The sequence below is a fragment of the Vulpes lagopus genome, chromosome 12 (genome assembly GCF_018345385.1).
Source record: "Vulpes lagopus strain Blue_001 chromosome 12, ASM1834538v1, whole genome shotgun sequence".
In the NCBI taxonomy this organism is placed as follows: Eukaryota; Metazoa; Chordata; class Mammalia; order Carnivora; family Canidae; genus Vulpes; species Vulpes lagopus.
The window spans coordinates 47,111,816-47,130,552 of record NC_054835.1 but is presented as its reverse complement, the minus strand read 5'-3'; the positions used below and the strand labels follow the sequence as shown (position 1 = coordinate 47,130,552).

General features: G+C 37.9%; 1 protein-coding gene across 2 annotated transcripts in view; it reads left to right on the top strand.

Annotated features, from left to right (window-relative positions):
- The window catches only part of NOL11 (nucleolar protein 11), a 28,132-nt gene that overhangs the window by 4,817 nt on the left and 4,578 nt on the right, over positions 1 to 18,737 (top strand). Inside the window, exons 4-16 of one of the 2 annotated variants that reach the window (XM_041726990.1) lie at positions 1,453 to 1,601; positions 2,735 to 2,792; positions 3,096 to 3,240; positions 6,175 to 6,363; positions 8,254 to 8,330; positions 10,543 to 10,666; positions 12,055 to 12,143; positions 13,019 to 13,087; positions 13,556 to 13,740; positions 13,924 to 14,049; positions 14,199 to 14,429; positions 14,843 to 14,924; positions 16,668 to 16,760. In XM_041726990.1, coding sequence (XP_041582924.1) covers positions 1,453 to 1,601; positions 2,735 to 2,792; positions 3,096 to 3,240; positions 6,175 to 6,363; positions 8,254 to 8,330; positions 10,543 to 10,666; positions 12,055 to 12,143; positions 13,019 to 13,087; positions 13,556 to 13,740; positions 13,924 to 14,049; positions 14,199 to 14,429; positions 14,843 to 14,924; positions 16,668 to 16,760 — 1,617 coding nt within the window. The remainder of the gene's footprint in view (positions 1 to 1,452; positions 1,602 to 2,734; positions 2,793 to 3,095; positions 3,241 to 6,174; positions 6,364 to 8,253; positions 8,331 to 10,542; positions 10,667 to 12,054; positions 12,144 to 13,018; positions 13,088 to 13,555; positions 13,741 to 13,923; positions 14,050 to 14,198; positions 14,430 to 14,842; positions 14,925 to 16,667; positions 16,761 to 18,737) is intronic. The other variant, XM_041726991.1, reaches the window with a different exon arrangement.

Sequence of the window (18,737 nt, the reverse complement as noted above, 5' to 3'; positions counted from 1 at the left end):
TCAAGCAGATTCCCCTGTGAGCCAGGAGTCAGATGCAGGGTTTGTTCTTACAACCTTGAGATCGTGACATAAGCCCAAATCAAGGTCTTCAGCCACCCAGGTCCCCCTGACCTAAAGTTTGTTAATTAACTTTTTTTAACTTATAAACTGAGGGTCTCAAACTAGGATAACCTTGAAAGTTCCTTCCAGTTCTAAATTTCTAACTCGAAATATAATTGGCAAACTTTAGAACTGATTGAGATATAATGGCAGTTATGACTTGGACTCTTGAAACTTCTAGCTACCTCACTGTACTGTCCCCTGACCCCAATCTTCTTCCTTCTTTCTTTCTTCTTTCTTCTTTCTTCTTTCTTCTTTCTTCTTCTTCTTCTTCTTCTTCTTCTTCTTCTTCTTTTAAAAAGATTTTATTTATTTACTCACAAGAGATGCAGAGAGAGAGAGAGAGAGAGGCAGAGACACAGGCAGAGGGAGAAGCAGACTCCATTCAGGAAGCCTGATGTGGGACTCGATCCCAGGACTCCAGGATCACGCCCTGGGCCAAAGGCAGGCGCTAAACTGCTGAGCCACCCAGGCTGCCCTTCTTTTTTTAAAGGTTTTATTTATTTATTCATGAGAGACACACAGAGAGAGGCAGGACATAGGCAGAGGGAGAAGCAGGCTCCCTATGGGAAGCCAGATGTGGGACTCCATCCCAGGACCTCAGGATCACGCCCTGAGCCAAAGGCAGACGGTCAACTGCTGAGCCACCCAGGCGTTCCCCCAGTCTCTTCATTTACCTTGCAATAATGCAATAATGTGATCCTTAATTTTACAGTGGGGTTAACTTCTTTTCTTAGAGTCACTGGCTATAGTTGTGATTATGGCATCAGTCCATCTAGCACTGAGCTGCTTAAAACTACATTGGTGTCTTCATTTATATCTTTCCCTACCTTCCGATTTTGGAGAGCCAGATTGTACGTAACCTTCAGTACACAAAATGGAAGGATAAACCAAAAATTCATAAAAATCATGACTTAAGGGGGGCACCTGGATGTCTCAGTTGGTTAATCGTCTGACTCTTGATTTTGGCTCAGGTCATGATCTCATTGTCGTGGGATCAAGTCCTCCATTGGGCCCTCCACTCAACACAGAGCCTGCTTGAGATTTTCTCTCTCTCTATCTCCCTCTTCCCCTTCCCTTGTTTTCCCATTCTCTCTCTAAATAAATAAAATCTTCTAAAAAAATAAAATTTTTAAAAAATGATAACTTAAGAGGAGAGCAAGGAATAGGATAGACAGAAAAGGAGCAAAAGGCTTCTGTATGTATTTTATGTTGTGTATTTGACTTTGGAACATATAAAGCTGAATGAAAACAAAAATCAGTTCTTAAAAATAAGGTTTCTATAAATGTCCTTATTCTCTTAGATATGGATTATTTTAGAATAAAAACTAATGCATTCTTATGTTCTTCTAGTTGTCAGCTGAGGTATATAGGATACATTCAATACAAGGGACAGAACCCTTAGTGCTATTTAAGGAAGGTGCTGTTCGAGGTTTAGAGGCCTTGCTTGCAGAGCCCCAGCAGAAAATTGAAACTGTTATCTCTGATGAAGAAGTGATTAAGTAAGTTCCAATACTTGTGAGTGAATTTTTTCCATAATACAAATGTACTGTGCATGTTTTTTAGGACATTCTTTGCCTTATTCAAAAGTATTTTGGTTATAAACATAATAAAGCCTTAATTAAAAGCCATTTATATGCCATTGGCCAAATTAACATCCTCCAAAAGCCTCTTAGTGATCGGTGATTGGGGAAACTGTAGGGTCATGTGAGTCCTGTTTTAATGCAGAAAACTGGATAATCAGCTATTTGAAGATAAAGTGGGTAATGCCATGAGACCAAAATCTCTGTTTCTGTTATATTGCCCTGACAGCCAAGATCAGAATGCTTACTCCTGAGGAGAAGTAGAGTTTGTTGTTAGTGAAATCATGATAGTGCTTTGAGCTCTCTGCTTTCCCAGATTCTGGAATAAAACTGGGGAAATGACTCACTCAAATGATAGAAGGAAATTTCATGATCTCACACTTCTCCAGTCCTCATTATTTTGTCACATGTCCTGTTGAGTTAACTTGCTGCCACTCCTGGCCACTCGATGCAAACTAAATTTCTAAAAGTCAAAGGGAAGGCTTGTACTTAATGAACAATGTGGACAATGACCAGGTGTTCCTTAGCCCTGTAGAATGTCTCTAATGTGTGAGCAACTGTTTGGAGTAAATATTTAGGAAAGGTGGATATAGGTAGAGGATCTGAGTTCTAATGGCCACTTTGCCAGAATCTGACTATATAGCCTTGGTTACAAGCCCTTTACCTTCTTCTGTCTCATATCCCTCTGTCACTTAAAGAAGGCAGGTGAGATCTGTAATGTTTTCTTTAGAGCACTAGTTTCAAAAGTGACTTAAAGACGGAGGGGGAAGTCATTGCATACTGTCACATGCCCACGCTTTGGAACTTTACAATTCACATTGTCTTTAAACCTCTGGGAAGTTAAGCAATTTGTGTTTAATCCAGAAATGCTTTTGACAAAGAAATGCCTCTTAATTCTCTGTGATGTATATTTTAAAACACTGAATTAAGTTCTCTGATGTCTCTTTGACTCTAAAAATTATTTAATAAAAGACACTCTCTTAGATTAAGATCGATAGGTTTCTCTCAGCCAGTGATTTGGCATTTTATAATTTTTCTTTCTATTTTTTTAGGTGGACAAAATTTTTCATGGTATTTAGGCATCCTGTTTTAATATTTATTACAGAAAAAGTAAGTGGTATCTTTAATTCCTGGCCTATTTTTTGACACTTCAAATTCACATACATTACTTTTTAAACTAAATTGGGCTTTAGTATTTCTCTCAGAAGATTTTATTTTATTGTGTATTTTTTTTTAAGTACTAAAAAACCTGCTAGTTACAAAGAAATATTGTTTAGAACATTTTTACTTTAATTGGATAAGAGATATTTTTAGAGCACCCATTGAAACAATTAGAAGAGAGCAACAACTAGCTTTAAATATAGTTGCTTGAAATGGCAATATTTTTAAATAAAATAACCTTTTTTTGTACAGCATGGGAATTACTTTGCTTATGTACAAATGTTTAACTCATGTACCTTAAGCAAATACACGCTCTTACCTGGACATGAAGAAAAATCTGTCATACAGAGTTTCACTGCATCTCTGGATCGGAAAGTCATCTCTTTGATGTCGTTAAGTAAGTGTTTTTCTTTAACGTTTTTGAGATTGTAGATAAAGGGTTATCATAGGATAGTGGGTTTTCTGAGTTAGAATCTTAGATTTTTTTTAAAAATCTTAGTTTTTTGCAGTTTTCTATTATAGCACTTCCCTTCACATGCTTCCATAAAAGCATGTCTGCCTTCACTTTATGCAGTTTGCCCTATCTGGTCATGCATTAAGTCACTGGTTCTCTGCAGGTAACTTTTTTTATGTCTTAAGGTTTATCATAGGCAATAAATAATAATATAATACCAATAAAAAGGGGGAAATTATCTTTTATTTTTATTATCATAAGTCCAGGCTCTTAGATACTGTAATTAGTGAAGCATAAAATACCTAAGTTTGGTATTGAGTGGCTCCTTTAGTCCTCTTTTCTAGCCTTAAGCTTTAGGGTACCCTCTTTGAACATTGTTGGAGGCAAGTGGGTTAAAGGAAAGTAACAGGGCATTCATGGCCTATGCCAGCCAGCATTTTATAGATTTGTTGATGCCTTGGAGTTTATCTAATGGTCTAAAGTAAAACCCTAATCTTATAATCTTATCTAACTAGGAGAAAGAAAGCCATTGTGATACCTTCTTCCTCCTATCTTTTATGGCTCTTCTTAAAGTTGTTTTGAGAGAATTAAGGAAAAAGCAAGAACATTATTTTCATATTATCACAATTAAAAAATCTTTTTGGGAATTCCTAGGTGGCTCAGCAGTTTGGTGCCTGCCTTTGGCCCAGGGCATGATCCTGGAATCCTGGGATCAAGTCCCACATCAGGCTCCCTATGTGGAGCCTGCCTCTCTCTCTGTGTGTCTCTCATGAATAAATAAATAAAATCTTTAAAAAAAAAAAAAAGTTTCAGAGGTAGAATTTAGTGGTTCATCAGTTGCATATAACACCCAGTGTTATTACATCAGGTGACCTCCTTAATGCCTATCATTGAATTATCCCCTCCACCCAAATTTAAAAAATCTTCTGTGGGGTGTATCTGGGTGGCTCAGTTGGTTAAGTGTCTGTCTGCCTTTGGCTCAGATCATTGAGCCCCACATTGGGCTCCCTCTCCCTCTGTTCACACTCATGTTCTCTCTCTCAAATAAATAAAATCTTTTTTTTTTTTTGTAAGATTTTATTTATTCATGAGAGGCACAGAGAGAGGGGGGCAGAGACAGCCAGAGAGAAAAACAGGCTCCATACAGGGAGCCCGATAGGAGACTCGATCCCAGGACTCCAGGATTACACCCCGGGCCAAAGGCAGATGCTCAACCGCTGAGCCACCCAGATAACCCTCAAATAAATAATCTTTTTTTTTTTTTTTTTTAATAAATAAAATCTTTAAAAAAAAATTTTTTTTTGTGATGATTTTTACAAATGTTTACAATGGTTATTCAAAAGTTCCCATCATTTATCATATTACAGTTTTTTTCTTTTAAAAAATTTTATTTATTTGAGAGAAAGAGCACAGGCAAGGAGGAGAGAGAGAAGCAGAAGCAGACTTCCTACTGAGCAGGAGCCTGACTCATGGCTTGATGCCAGGACCCTGGGATCATGACCTGATCCGAAGGCAGACACTTAACCAACAACCTCCCAGGCATCCCTAGAAGGTCTTTGAAATCCACTTAATGCCTTTCTTTAAGACGGACTGGTTTTCTTATAGATTAGTGTATAAGATACATTTACTGGTTTGGTTTGGTTTGGTTTGGTTTGGTTTGGTTTAAGTAGCCTTCATGCCCAACATGGCGATTGAACTCATGACCCTGAGATTAAGAGTTGTATGCTCTACCAACTGTGCCAACCAGATGCCCCAGATATACTTATTGTTAGATGAAAGTTTATGAGTTATGTTTTAGCTTATTGAATGAATATTGAAATAAGGAAGTCTGAACCAAAAGATCATAGAATCTTCATGATGTATCTAAAACCACAATAAAATTGCCAATATTCCATTGATGTACCAAAAGAGAGCAATTTCATATGGTTTTCCAGATGATGGAGTCAAGAGAAATGTCATATATAGACCAGAATGCTGATTAATTTTGAATGTGAGATATATCCTTTTAGTGACTATAGATTGCATTCCTGAATTTACTCTCATATTTTAGGTTATTACAAGTATTTAGCTATTGTGACATGTCATATTGAGAGGTTTTGGTTTTTTTTATGACTATTAGCAGGAGCAGAGGGAGAGGGAGAAGCAGACTCCCCACCAAGCAGGGAGCCCAAAGTGGGGCTTGATTCCAGGACCCCAGGATTATGACCTGAGCTGAAGCAGATGTTTAGCCAGTTGAGCCACTCAAGCGCCTCAGAGAGGGTTTTTTTTTTGTTTTTATTTTTGTTTTTTTAGATTTTATTTATTCATGAGAGACATAGAGAGAGAGAGGCAGAAACACAGGCAGAGGGGGAAGCAGGCTCCATGCTGGGAGCCTGACATGGGACTTGATCCGGGGTCTCCAGGATTAGACCCTGGGCCGAAGACAGCGCTAAACCGCTGTCTACCTGGGCTGCCTGCCTCAGAGAGTTTTATTAATAATATTTATCCCTCAGTTTTAAGCTTGTGGTACAGTTTTTTTTTTTTTTTAAGATTTATTTATTTATTCATGATAGAGAGAGAGAGAGAGAGAGAGAGAGAGGCAGAGAAGCAGGCTCCATGAAGCAAGCTCCATGCTGCGAGCCCAACTTGGGACTCGATCCCAGGACTCCAGGATCGCGCCCTGGGCCAAAGGCAGGCGCTAAACCGCTGAGCCACCCAGGGATCCCCTGTGGTACAATTTAAGGGAAAGCATAGAGTGATATGATTGTTAAATTTGTTTATTTTTCTGATTGTATCCTGTATCAAATTGGTAAAACTTATAAACAGTCTCTAGTATCTTTAACAGATATAGAACTGTCCTTTAACTGATAATGAAGAAGAAATACTTGTTTCCAACAGGCTCTGATGGATGTATATATAAAAGCTTGATACCAATACATCCGAATGACCCAGAAAAAAATCAGAGAGTGGTTAGATCACTGTTGCTGAAGACTGTGGTGTCTGGTAATGTTCGAAATGGTGTTGCACTCACTGTCCTGGATCAAGATCATATAGCAGTCCTTGGACCACCACTGCCAGCTTCCAAGGGTGACTTGAAATCTGATCAATTTTTTTTTTTCAATTAAGATGTTCTATGGATTTTCCCTTCAAAGTGTACCTTTTAGTCTTCATTTTCTTTTTTATTATCACCCATTCATTTTCTTTAGCATTATACTGAAATTATTTTTATAGCTTCCTAACTCTTCTTGAATAGGTCTTTGATTTCATCTTACATTAGTTAATCTTTTTTAACTTTATTAACTTTAGTTTCTCTATACTGAACACTCAAACACACAGTCTCGAGATCAAGAGTCACGTGTTGTACGGACTGAGCTAGCCAGGTGCCCCATCTTTTTGAGACATTTCCTTGTATCACTACCTTATTCATGACTAATGTCTTAAAGGAATAAAAACTGCAAGTATCTGTGTCAACCTATAGGCATTTGATCATTGGTAAGCCTAGCAGTAGAGAATTGAATTCATAGCCTGGTGACTAGACTATAAGAAATGGAAATCGCTTAGTGACTAGATTACAAGAATGGAAATCCACTAGACTTGGACAACTTAAACTTCAGGGACCAATAGTATGTATGCTTTTTCATCTCTGATTTCAGAGCATAATTCTCATTTTCATCTCACCTCACCCCCAAATACCCCTCCACACACACAGACTTGTCTGTCATGAAGAATACATTTGTTGCTAGCCAGTAAAAGATTGGGATCTTCAGGCCATGCTACAAAACTAAGAATCTGCCTAGTGTTCAGGTCTCTCTGTGGCCTAGACTCCATCCACCATCTCCAGTCTCTTTTCCTAATTTCGGAGCAAGAATCCTTTAATTTATTCCGTCCAGGCTCCCTACTGACTATACACTTAATTTACCCTTCCTTATTTGTGTACTTTTTTCCTGTGTTTCTCCCATCTTATTAAGATAGGAGCTACTAGTTAAAGCATAGCTATCCTGTGCCAGGCATTTTATGTATATTATTAGCTTATTGTTTGTATCAATCTTCCAACACCACCACTAGGGGGAGAAAGTAGTTATCACTTTAATACTCTCTTTAATAACTTTAATAGTTATATTTTACAAATCAGGTAACTAAATAGAATGATTCTTTACTTAGGCCACATATCTTACTGTTCTTAAGTCCCGGCACTTTTTACTATGCTGTGCTGCCCCTCTGTCCCCCCACCATCATCCCTGTTTCTGCTTCCTGCTCTAACCCCCAAAACCCAGTAAGTACTGTTAGAGCTTTCAGTGTCTCTTTATAGAGTGTTTTCACATGTATACAAGCAAGTATTACTACTTATTTTTCTTTCCTTTTTTTATGTGAATGGTAGTATACCATTCATACTGTTGTGCACCTTATTTATTCACTTACCTGAGAGATCATAGAGCCCTCTCCGTATCAACATTTATTACTAATTTATTATTATTACTATTAACACTTTATTCTTTTAGAGCAGTTTAAGGTTCACAACAAAATTGAGGGGAAAGTATAGAAGATATCCTATATGCCCCTATTCCCACACATACCCATTTCTTGTTATAAGATATCATTTCCTTGAGGTTCTGTGGCAATCACAGTCTTTTTTTTTTTTATTAAGATTATTTATTTATTTGAGACAGAGAACATGAGTGAGGGGATAGGGGCAGAGGGAGAAGAAGAGGGAGAAGCAGACTCTTCAGTGAACAGGGAACCTGACGTGGGACTCGAACCTAGGAGCTGGGATCATGACCTGAGCCAAAGGCAGATGCTTAACTGACTGAGCCACTCAGGCACCCAATCACTGTCTTCATTACTCAGTTTTATACTAATAAAGCAAGACTTAAGTGTGTAATTAGGACTCTTCCTAATCTCCCCACTTCCTTCTCCACCACAGTCAGCCTCATGTTTATATGTGGCATGACATCTGAATTTGCATGTTTTATTTTACAGAATGCGTCTCCATATGGAACACAAAATTTCAAACACTACAGACTTCCAAAGAGCTACCACAGGGGACCAGTGGTCAAGTAAGTTTCTATCTGGAGATTTTCAAATTTAGATAATCTTATGCATGATAAATGTAGTATAAGGGGAGAGACTTCAGATTTCAATGATTTGGCCGTTTTTGATTAAAATAAGTTGAAAAATATTCTTTACCTGTGAGATATTTAATTTGGTATTTCAATTTTTATTAAGTTTGTCACCTTGAAAACACTATAGGTAATTTTAGATCAAGGAAGAATAATAAATAAAACGTAGCTACTCCTTGGTTTGATGTTTTTACTTTTGTATTTCTTTTTAAATATTTTTATTTTTTATTATTATTATTATTTTTTTTTAATTTTATTTATTTATGATAGTCACACAGAGAGAGAGAGAGGCAGAGACACAGACAGAGGGAGAAGCAGGCTCCATGCACCGGGAGCCCGATGTGGGATTCGATCCCGGGTCTCCAGGATCGCGCCCTGGGCCAAAGACAGGCGCTAAACCGCTGCGCCACCCAGGGATCCCTATTTTTTTTTTTTTTAAACTATTCTCTACATCCAATGTGGGGCTTGAATTCAAGACTAAGAGTCATATGCTCTACGAAGCCTGCCAGGAGCCTCTACCTTTGTATTTTGTTTGTGTGTTTTAAAGATTTTATTTATTTATTCATGAGAGCCACAGAGAGAGAGGCAGAGACACAGACAGAGGAAGGAGAAGCAGGCTCCATGCAAGGAGCCCGATGCGGGACTCGATCCTGGTACCACATGATCACACCCTGAGCCGAAGGCAGATGCTCAACCACTGAGCCACGCAGGTGTCTTCTCTACTTCTGTATTTTGAACCATAAGCCAGGGCTATTTTCCTAATAAATTAATCTTTTAGATTATATGGTAAACATAATGGAGTTACATAAGAATAATTTTTAAGATTTGTTTATTTGAGAGAGCTAAAAAAGAGGGAGGGCTGGCATGAGTAGGAGGAGAGGGACAGAGGGAGAGGAGAAAGAGAAAAGGGCTCAATCTCACCACCCTTAGACCATGATCTGAGCTGAAATTGGGTCAGATGTTTAACTGAGCCCCCTGGTGCCCCTTGCATAAGAATTATTGAAGAGTTAAAATTTAAGACTAAACTTCTTGAGGCAGGAGTCCTTGTCCATTTTGTTATACATTTTATCTTCAGTGTCTGTCAAAGGTGCTCAGTAAGGATTGGTTCTTTAGTGAATGCATATTTATATACAAATAAAATGTAATCAAGATAATACAATGTTATAGATCATTGGGATTAAAGAAGAAGGAGACTAGATTCCACAGCATATAATATTCTTACTTGTATTTAAACAAATAATAACAAAATTAACCACTCACAGTTCTACCACTCTAACAAACTTGTTTGATTTCCATGTTCTTTAAAGCTTTTTGTTCATATATCCATCTTATATTTTATTATTTTTTAAATTTGAATGATATCTTTTTTTTTTTTTTTTTTTTAATTTATGATAGTCACAGAGAGAGAGAGAGGCAGAGACACAGGCAGAGGGAGAAGCAGGCTCCATGCACCGGGAGCCCGATGTGGGATTCGATCCCGGGTCTCCAGGATCGCGCCCTGGGCCAAAGGCAGGCGCCGAACCGCTGCGCCACCCAGGGATCCCTTAAATTTGAATGATAAGATAGAATGTTAAATTCTGCTTTTTTCATCTACTACATTTTTAACAGAGTGCCCTGTTACAGTAGCCTTGGTAATTATTACATTAATAGATGTATGACAGTGACAATATTAATTTTAAATAATTAAATTCCATATATTGATCAGATTTTTAGAAGTAAAGAGTATTCTTTAATTATGTTTCATTCCTGGGATGCCTGGGTGGCTCAGCAGTTAGGCGTCTGCCTTTGGCTCAGGGTGTGATCCCAGGATCCAGGATTGAGTCCCACATCACACTCCCTGCATGGAGCCTGCTTTTCTCTCTCTCTCTCTCTGTCTCTCATGAATAAATAAATTGTTTTTTTTTTTTTAAATTATGCTTCATTTAGATGTGAGCAAAAATAAGAGCTTTGTAAACCTACCCACTTAATAATTATACATGTAAGATTATTCTGGAAACTTAACTTTGTCTTGTTTTGTGTTATATTAAGATTGCTCATACTACAAGTTATTTATTTATTTTTTGGAGGGGGTTACAAGTTATTTTTATAAATGAAACTCAGATCTTAGAAGAGAAAAAAAACTGCTTATTTTTTATAACATTTTTTATAGCTCTGGTATTATGGGGAAAATTTATTTATGCTACATGGAAAATTTCTTACTGTGATTCCATACAAGTGTGAAGTATCTTCATTAGCAGGTGCTCTTGGAAAACTCAAGCATAGTCAAGATCCAGGTAGGAACTTTGTTTGTTTGTTTGTTAAGATTTTATTTATTACAGTGAGAGAGTGTGAGTGGGAGGTGGTAAATGAGGAAGGAGAGACAGGTTCTTTGCTGAGCAGGGAACCCTGGGATTGTGACTTGAGCTGAAGGCAGATGCTCAACTGACTGAGCCACCTAGGCACCCCTGTTTGTTTTTTTCAGGTAACTTCTGTGTCCATTGTAGAGCTTGAACTCATGACCCTGAGATCAAGAGTCACAAGCTCTACCTACTGAGACAGCCATGTGCCCCAGAACCTTCTGATTTTTATTAATATAAACCATTTTATTAAGTTCCAGTTTGACATTGATTTCTACAACTATCAGTTTACAGAGCTTAATTTTGATGTTGAAATTTGCTACTGTTCTTTGATGTTTCCTTGACCCAGGTATCTACCTTGGGAACAGTTACACTGTAGGTATTGCTGCAGGCTGAAGAGCTACACTGTTTTGAACATCAGGGTTCTGACTTCAGGGGCAATGGGAGAGTCCCCCAGACAAACTCATTAATACTTTTACCCTCCTGAGTTTACTAGTGGTCTCAGATGTTGGCTTAGCATTGCTGGTCACATAGCCATACACTGTATTGGTTGTGGTTTGTTTTTGTTTTAAGATTTTATTTATTAGAAAGTGAGCACGAGGGATCCCTGGGTGGTGCAGCGGTTTGGCGCCTTCCTTTGGCCCAGGGCGCGATCTTGGAGACCCGGGATCGAATCCCACGTCGGGCTCCCGGTGCATGGAGCCTGCTTCTCCCTCTGCCTATGTCTCTGCCTCTCTCTGTGTGTGTGACTATCGTAGATTAAAATAAATAAATAAAGATAAAAAAAAAAAAAAGTGAGCACAAGAAGGGGGGAGGCGGAGGGAGAAAGAAAGGAAAAACCAGATTTTCCACTGAGCAGGGAGCCTGATATAGGGCTGGATTCCAGGTCCCTGGGATCTTGACCTGAGCCAAAGGACGATGCTTAAGCAATTAAGTCCTCAAAGTGCCCTCTTTTTTTTGTTGTTTTTTTTTTTTTTTTTTTTTTTTTTGAGACTTATTTATTTATGAGAGACACAGAGAGAGAGGGGCAGAGACACAGGCAGAGAGAGAGGCAGGCTCCATATAGGGAGCCCGATGTGGGACTCGATCCCAGAACTCCAGAATCACGCCCTGGGCCAAAGGCAGGCACTTAACTGCTGAGCCACCCAGGCATCCCTCAGAGTGCCCTCTTATACTGTATTGTACATATTGATCTGGGTTTATCAGAATTCAGTGGTCTTGAAAGCGTCTCTTGAATTATGCACAAATGGTTGTTTTTGTTCTTTAGTTGGCTAAATACAGTAGGTCAAAAAATTCAAGAAATTGTATACTTTGTGTTTTCTTAGGCACTCAGACTGTGCCTCATTTTGTAAACTGGGAAACATCTCAGGGGTATGGATTTGGATCCCAGAACTCAGAGCAGTCGAAGAGAATTGTAAGTTTGATGGTTGAAATAGAAATGTTAATGCAGATATCAAAAAAAAAAAAAAGGAAAGGAAAATGTATCTTAATGATTCATATCTGTACAACTCTTATAGCTTTGATTATATTTTAGATTTTATTTATTTGAGAGAGCGTGTGTACATGTGACTGGTGGGAGGGGTAGAGGGAGGGGGGTGGGAAGCCTGACATGAGCTTCATCCCAGGATCCCAAGATCATGATTTGAGTTTAAGGCAGGCACTCAATGGACTGAGCCACTCAGGCATCCCTGTAGCTTTGATCTTTCTTTTTTTTTTTAATTTTATTTATTTATTCATGAGAGACATGGGTGGGGGGGCAGAAACATAGGCAGAGGGAGACGCAGGCTCCATGCAGGGAGCCTGATATGGTACTTGATCCCAGGACTCCAGGATCATGCCCTGGGTCAAAGGCAGGCACCAGACCGCTGAGCCACCCAGGGAACCCTGTAGCTTTGATCTTAATGACAGGGCAACTTGAATCTTGAACCCAGTAACCTGACATCTTTTATCAGGTTACTGACACCTGGACTACACAAGTAGTCCAGTTTTTTATAGGTGTGTGTATGTGTAAGACACAGATGTGAAAATGGACAGTTTACAATTAGTAATAATACCTTCCTTAACATAGAGATTTTGTTTTGTGTTTAAAAAAACAAAAACCTTAGAAGTCTTAAAGTATTTAAGTTAGTTGAAGTAAACCCACTTTTCATTGTAACAAACTTAAATATTTTTAAAAGTGTTTGATTAGAGCATGTGTACTATTCTAGTCTGTTTAGGACATTTTGTATTCTTCTAAGTGCATTTTGGATCTTTTGCATTGTTTTAAGATCTTAATTTATTTAATTGCAGTTAAGGAGAAGAAAAATTGAAGTGAGTGTACAGCCTCCACCATCCAAACAACTTTTGTCAACTATAAAGGTAAGTACAATACTAGAAATAAGAAAAATCAACCCAAGTGGTTAAAAGAAATCTCATCTAGTTTTCATTCTAATTATGATGAGCTACCTTTATATCTGTAGCTAACATTTGTATAGTGTGTTAAGGTTGTCAGAGACATCCAGTACTTTGGCTCGTTTGGCTCTTACTAAGTAAGCATTTTGGGAGGTTACTGTAATGATGGTGGCCTCATCACTATCTCTTTCACCTTTGCATTGAATATATTTGTAACTTACCCGCTTAGTTTGATTTCTAAACCTTGGCCTTGTTTTTTCTGTTTTCTGTTTTGTAGTTTATCTTTGTGCAGCAAATTGTAGTATCAACTCTAGTTTCATAGGAATGCATAAATACTGTTGACAATTGAAGAAAATGTTGAGCAAGGAACTGCTAAGTTCAGAGTGACATTTATTACTGTACCAGACTGAACTCTTGTTATTTCTGCCCTTTCAGAAAGATTCAGAAAAACGCATTGTAGAAGAACTATGTAAATTTTTGGCTAGTAAGCAGACCCCTGATTTTCATACTATTATTGGGGACATAGTATTAGAACTTCTGGGAAGACATAAAGTAGAACCATCATTTTATCCCCGGAACGCTCTGATGCAGCTTATCCGAACACACGTGCTTTCTTACAGGTAAATGTTTTTGTATACCAAACTCTCTATGCATAACTCTTTTGACTTTTTTACAATTCTAATATTCATATTCTGTAAAAGCTTATACATTATTTACAGTTGAGATTTTTCTTTTTTTTCTTTTAATTTTTTTTTTGAGTTTTTTCTTAATGTACAAAAATGATTCATGGTTGTTTCTCTTAGCTTGTGCCCTGGCTTAATGGAAGTTGCCTTAGAAAAGACAGATGTACAGATGTTACAGCTCTGTCTACAACAGTTCCCTGACATTCCTGAATCAATCACCTGTGCTTGCTTAAAAATTTTCTTAAGGTAAGTTAGAAGCTGATGTCCTTTTTCTGCATTTTTAGTCTTTTACATTACTCAATTTCTGAAACTTTGATGCTTATAAAATGAACATTTTTCCAGTGAGTTCATGCAGTGATAAGAATTCGTTTCTCTTCCAATTAACATGATGATAGCATTAGTGATGACAGTCTTCAAGAAACAGAAATCAATATGGAATCAGTTTCTGACTATATTGATTCTGTGCAAGAGGAGAAAATGGAAGAGCAAACGGAAATTCTTCACAATGGCTTCAATCCTGAAGAAGAAAACTGTGATAACTGTGATCGGGAGTTAAACAAAAAGCCTCAGGACACAGCAGAGGAGACCACTTCGTGCCCTGTGATACCAAAGAGAGCAGCTCTGCTGTATCCTTTGAAACAGTTTCCCCTATATTGTCTTTTTCCATACAGTCAAGTGCTGAGCAGTAACTAAGGCATAATTAGATCATCTCAGAAGCTTTCTTTTCTATTTTCCAGTTTCTGCTAGAAAATGGAGTACAGTCAATTCTGTATGCAAACAACTTAATTACACCTGATTTAAGAAGCTTTGTGAAGGCAGAAGCTCTCTAAATTCTAAAAAATAGTATTCTTGATAAATACCACTTATAAGAGTGAAGTTTTCAGGTGACCTCTAGTGATGATGAGGAAATTCAGTGATAGAGTTCTTTGAGAAAAGTATAACTTTCTATAAATTTAGAAAATATATCATTGGGGAAGGGAGTTACTCATAATTTCAGTAGAAAAGACTTTATTGAAACAAGTTTTCCTTTAGTCATAAGTAGAAATGCAATTCTTCATTCAGCTTACAGTGAAATGTTTCTTCTGCCTCACTTGAAAGACATCCCAGCACAACATGTCACTGTAAGTATTCTTAGACATCCTATAGAATTTTATTTCTGGTTTATTTTTAAGATTTTATTTAGTTATTAGAGAGAAAGCACAAGATAGGGAAGGTCAGAGGGAGAAGCAGACCCCCCGCTGAGCAGGAACCTGAGTGGGGCTTGATCCTAGGATTCCAGGATCATGACCTGAGCTGAAGGCAGACACTTGACTGAACCACCCAGGTGTCCCCTATTTCTAGTTCAAATTTTACTGCTTAACCCTAACCAGCTTTAGGGCATTTGAAAGGTTATCAGGTTCTTTCAGGTCGGTAAGAGGTTGTTTTCCAGTCCCTATGCTGAAAAATTGTGCCGAGGATTCAAGTGACTTCTGTTTGACAGATCTTAGCATGTTCCTGATGCCAAGTCTGAAAGCCAGGTTAATCTAAGTTAAAAAACAAATGCCTGGCTCAGTTGGTTAAGTGTCTGCCTTCGGCTCAGGTCATGATCTCAGGGTCTTGGGATCGAGCCCTGCATTGGGCTCCCTGCTCAGGAGGGAATCTGCTTCTCCCTCTCTGTGTACATGCTTTCTCTCAAATAAATAAATAAAATCTTAAAAAAAAAAATGCCTGGGGCACCTGGGTGGCCCAGTCAGTTGGGCATCTGCCTTTGGCTCAGGTCTTAGTCCCCAAGTTCAGGTATCAAGTCCTTCATCAGGACCCTGCTCTGTGGGGAGCCTGCTTCTCCTTCTGCGTCTCTCATGAATAAATGAATAAAATCTTAAAAAAAAAAAAGTGCCTGGCTGGCTCAGTTGGTAGAGCATGTGACATTTGCTCTCAGGCTTGTGAGTTCCAGTCCCATGTTGGGTGTAGAGATTTTTTTTAAATAAATAAGTGAATGAATGTATATATGTATGTATGTTTTTGGTGTGTGTTTTTGTTTTTGTTTATTATTTTTTTAAAGATTTATTTATTTATGGTAGAGAGAGGCAGGCTCCATGCAGGGAGCCCAACGTGGGACTCGATCCCTGGTCTCTAGGATCACACCCTGGGCTGAAGGTGGCGCTAAACCACTCAGCCACCTGGGCTGCCCACGTGTTTTTGTTTTTATTTTGTTTTTATTTTTTTAATATTTTGTTTATTTATTCATGAGAGACACAGAGAGAGAGAGACAGAAACAGGCAGAGGGAGAAGCAGGCTCCATGCAGGGAGCCCGACGTGGGACTCGATCCTGGGTCTCCAGGATCACACCCCAGGCTGAAGGCTGTGCTAAACTGCTGAGCCACCGGCGCTGCCCATGCTTTTGTTTTTAAAATAGAAATTAAAAATAGCTGAGAGATGGATTTTCTCTCTTCTACTTATTATTTGCAAACAGATTAAGCTCCCCAGCCACCCCTCCCAAACCAAATGAACTCCTCATTGATGGCAAAGACTGCATTTTATTCATTCTTGTGTCCCCAGATTCTAATATATTTGCCTGATGTATAATTAAATTCGGTAGCTTCGGGATCCCTGGGTGGCTCAGCGGTTTAGTAAACGCCTGCCTTTGGCCCAGGGCGTGATCCCGGAATCTCGGGATCGAGTCCCGCGTCGGGCTCCCGGCATGGAGCCTGCCTCTCCCTCTCTGCCTGTATCTCTGCCTCTCTCCTCTCTCTATGACTACCATGAATTTAAAAAAAAAAAAAAAATCGGTAGCTTCTTAAAATTCTTTAGTCTCTTTGTTAGCTTTATACAGAGAGAACATTTTTCTATCAAGGTGATAAATTGTCCTTTTTCTTCCTACCCAGCTATTTCTCCAGTATTTGTATTTCCTTTATCTGAAGTGTAGTGAAAATGCTACCATGACTCTTCCTGGGCTACACCCTCCAACCCTGAACCAGGTAAGCTAATCTTTTTTCTAATTTAATTTTGTACTTTTTATTTTGATTCGAGTATAGCTAATATACAATATTATAGTAGTTTCAGGTGTACAGTATTGTGATTCAAACACTTCCATACATCACCCAGGGTTTATCATGATTAATGAACTCTTAATCCCCTTCACCTATTTACCCTATCCTTCCATCCACCTGCTCTCTGGAAATCAACAGTTTTGTTCTCTCTAGTTAAGAGTTGTTTTTTTTTTTGGTTTGTCTCTTATTTCTTTGTTCATTTGTTTTATAAATTACACATATGAGTGAAATCATGGTATTTCTCTTTCTCTGACTTAATTTGCTTAGCGTAATATCCTCTAGATCCAGCCGTGTTACTGCAAATAGCAAGATTTCATTCTTTTTGATGGCTGAGTAGTCTTCTACTGTATATTATGTACAGCCTCTTTATTCCTTTATCTGTCGATGGACACTTCAAGTGATTTTATAATTTGGCTATTGTGAATAATGCTGCAATAAACAAAGGGGTGAGATAATCCTTAATTGAATTTGGTACTGGGAAAAATCTGTAAAAAAAAATCATAATAAGGTTATATATAATGTCAGAACTTGAATTCAGTGACTGATTTCTCTTTGTCTTCTAGTTCATAGGAACCTCCTCCCTCACTGGAGTAAGATAGATTTAGAGCCATAATTCTATACTTAGAGAACTTAAATACATCTTAAACTCCTGATTCTTTGGGCCTCCTGGGTATCTCAATTGGTTAAGCATCCAACTTTTGATTTCTGTCTGAGTCATGATTGAGATTCTCTCTCCCTCTTCCTCCACTGATGCATGTATGTGTGCATGTTCTATAAATAAATAAATAAATACATACATACATACATACATAAATAAATAAATAAAATCTTTTAAAAAATTATTGATTCTTTATTGTGACCCTTTTCAGGGATTTTTCTTAGCCTCTTTGGGAGAAGGTGATAATAAGTATCCTAATCTTAAGAGAAGATTAACGAAAAAAATGTTTTCAGAGAAATTCCTGATACTCTTTAAATAATATTTATTTGAGAACCAGTTTATTGTATTTAGAAACACACCTGGCTGCCTAGCTCAGTCAGGAGAGCATGTGACTCTTGATCTTGGGGTTGTGAGTTAGAGCCCCACATTGGGTGTACAGATTACTTAAATTTTTTTAAAAAATTCATTGTGTTCTAAGAATGTTATTCTAATTAAGTGTTTGAAGCACTTAATTTGACTACTTAAAATTTTGTTAAGTAGTTAATTTTTGTAGTAAAAAATTCCAATACTAAAGGTTGCGTCTCCACTCCCATAGTCCCTCTAAGGGATAACCAATGTTAAGAGTTTCTTTTGGGACTCATGTATGGCTCATTCTGTAGAGCATGCAACTCTCAGATCTTGGAGTTATGAGTTCAAGCCCCACCTTAGGTATAGAGATTAATTAAAAATAAAACCTTTATTTTATTTTACTTTTTTTATTTATTTTATTTTATTTATGATAGAGAGAGAGAGAGAGAGAGGCAGAGACATAGGCAGAGGGAGAAGCAGACTCCATGCACTGGGAGCCCGACGTGGGATTCGATCCCGGGTCTCCAGGATCACCCCTTGGGCCAAAGGCAGGCGCTAAACCCCTGCGCCACTCAGGGATCCCCTTATTTTACTTTTTAAATAAAACCTTAAAAAAAAATAAATAAAAATAAATAAATAAAACCTTTAAAAGAAAAAGGTTTTTTTTTTTTGGTCTGGAAATTTTCTTTCTTTACCCTAACATATCTTCCTCTTGTCTTTCTAACACAAATTAGATCATAGTATGCATGCCATTTGCAGTTTGCTTTTCTCATTCTGTATTGTGTTTTGGAACATTTTCTGAAGGAATTAACATTTATCTGCCTCAGTTCTTTTTTTTAATTTAATTTTTTTAAGTAGTCTTTTTTTCTTTTTTTAAGATTTTATTTATTTATTCATGA